This window comes from Fonticula alba, assembly GCF_000388065.1.
Source record: "Fonticula alba strain ATCC 38817 unplaced genomic scaffold supercont2.5, whole genome shotgun sequence".
Taxonomy (NCBI): Eukaryota; order Rotosphaerida; family Fonticulaceae; genus Fonticula; species Fonticula alba.
In genome coordinates, this window is record NW_009242975.1 from 728,464 (window position 1) to 729,359 (window position 896).

Below are 896 nucleotides of genomic sequence, written 5' to 3' on the forward strand. Positions count from 1 at the left end.
CCGATGGTGATAGTGAGCAAGATGATGATGATGATGATGATGACGACGACGACGATGACGACGTACGCCCGGGCGTTTAGCTGTTGGATGTTCCCTCCCCCCCCCCCTGTCACCCCTTGCCTTGTTATGGTTTCTCATCTTGCCCTACCTTCACAGATCCACGTCAGTTTGGATTTCTCCCAGCTTGGTGCTCCGACTGTGTGCGTCGCCAGCTCATCGGGCAGCCGCGTCCTTTTGTCGCTCTTGCTTGGGGCAATGCACTGATCCTCTTCTCCCCATGTATTGCGCGCAGCCCGGATAAGACTCGTGTGGCGGTAGCCGCCCCGGAGCCTGAGCCCGCGGCGCCCGGCACGCCGACATCCGCCGACCCCTCGGCGCCGCGATCCCTTCAGACCACGGCCACCAGCTCCAGCGGTGGGCTGCTCATCCTCTCAACCGCCACGGCCAAGGCTGACGGCGGCACAAGTGCGTCCGCCTCCTCCGCCACCCTTTGGTCGGCCTCTGTCCGGATGTTCCCCCGGTTGCCCCCCCCCCCCCCCCCCTCCCCCGCTGACACAAGCCCTGCATGCAGCGAATGCCGCTGGCCAGGCGCCGAACGCCGTGGGCTCGGCCGCGGCGCCAGTGGATCTCAGCACCATTCCCACGTTGGGTGACCGGCCCATCATCGAGGTGGACACCTTCTCCTTCAAGGAGAAGCCCTGGCGCAACAAGGGTGCGTGGCCTTACACCTGCCCACTTTCCTGCGCCGGAGGCGGCAGTCGCTCACCTATCTCTTTCATGGCTGGTCGCCGCCTTGCTGCCCGCCCGTCCATCCCGCCCGCCCGGTCCCCCCCCCCGCTCTCTTCCTCTCTTACTGTTGATTGTGCATGTGCATGCGCGACACAGACGCCAACCCC

At 65.2% G+C, this 896-nt stretch overlaps 1 protein-coding gene across 1 annotated transcript in view; it reads left to right on the forward strand.

Annotated features, from left to right (window-relative positions):
• Positions 1 to 896, forward strand: part of H696_03353 (hypothetical protein) — a gene marked incomplete at its 5' end in the record, with an annotated part of 3,175 nt that overhangs the window by 1,158 nt on the left and 1,121 nt on the right. The window contains 4 exons of the mRNA XM_009497217.1: positions 14 to 62; positions 157 to 200; positions 293 to 465; positions 572 to 712. Coding sequence (XP_009495492.1) covers positions 14 to 62; positions 157 to 200; positions 293 to 465; positions 572 to 712 — 407 coding nt within the window. The remainder of the gene's footprint in view (positions 1 to 13; positions 63 to 156; positions 201 to 292; positions 466 to 571; positions 713 to 896) is intronic.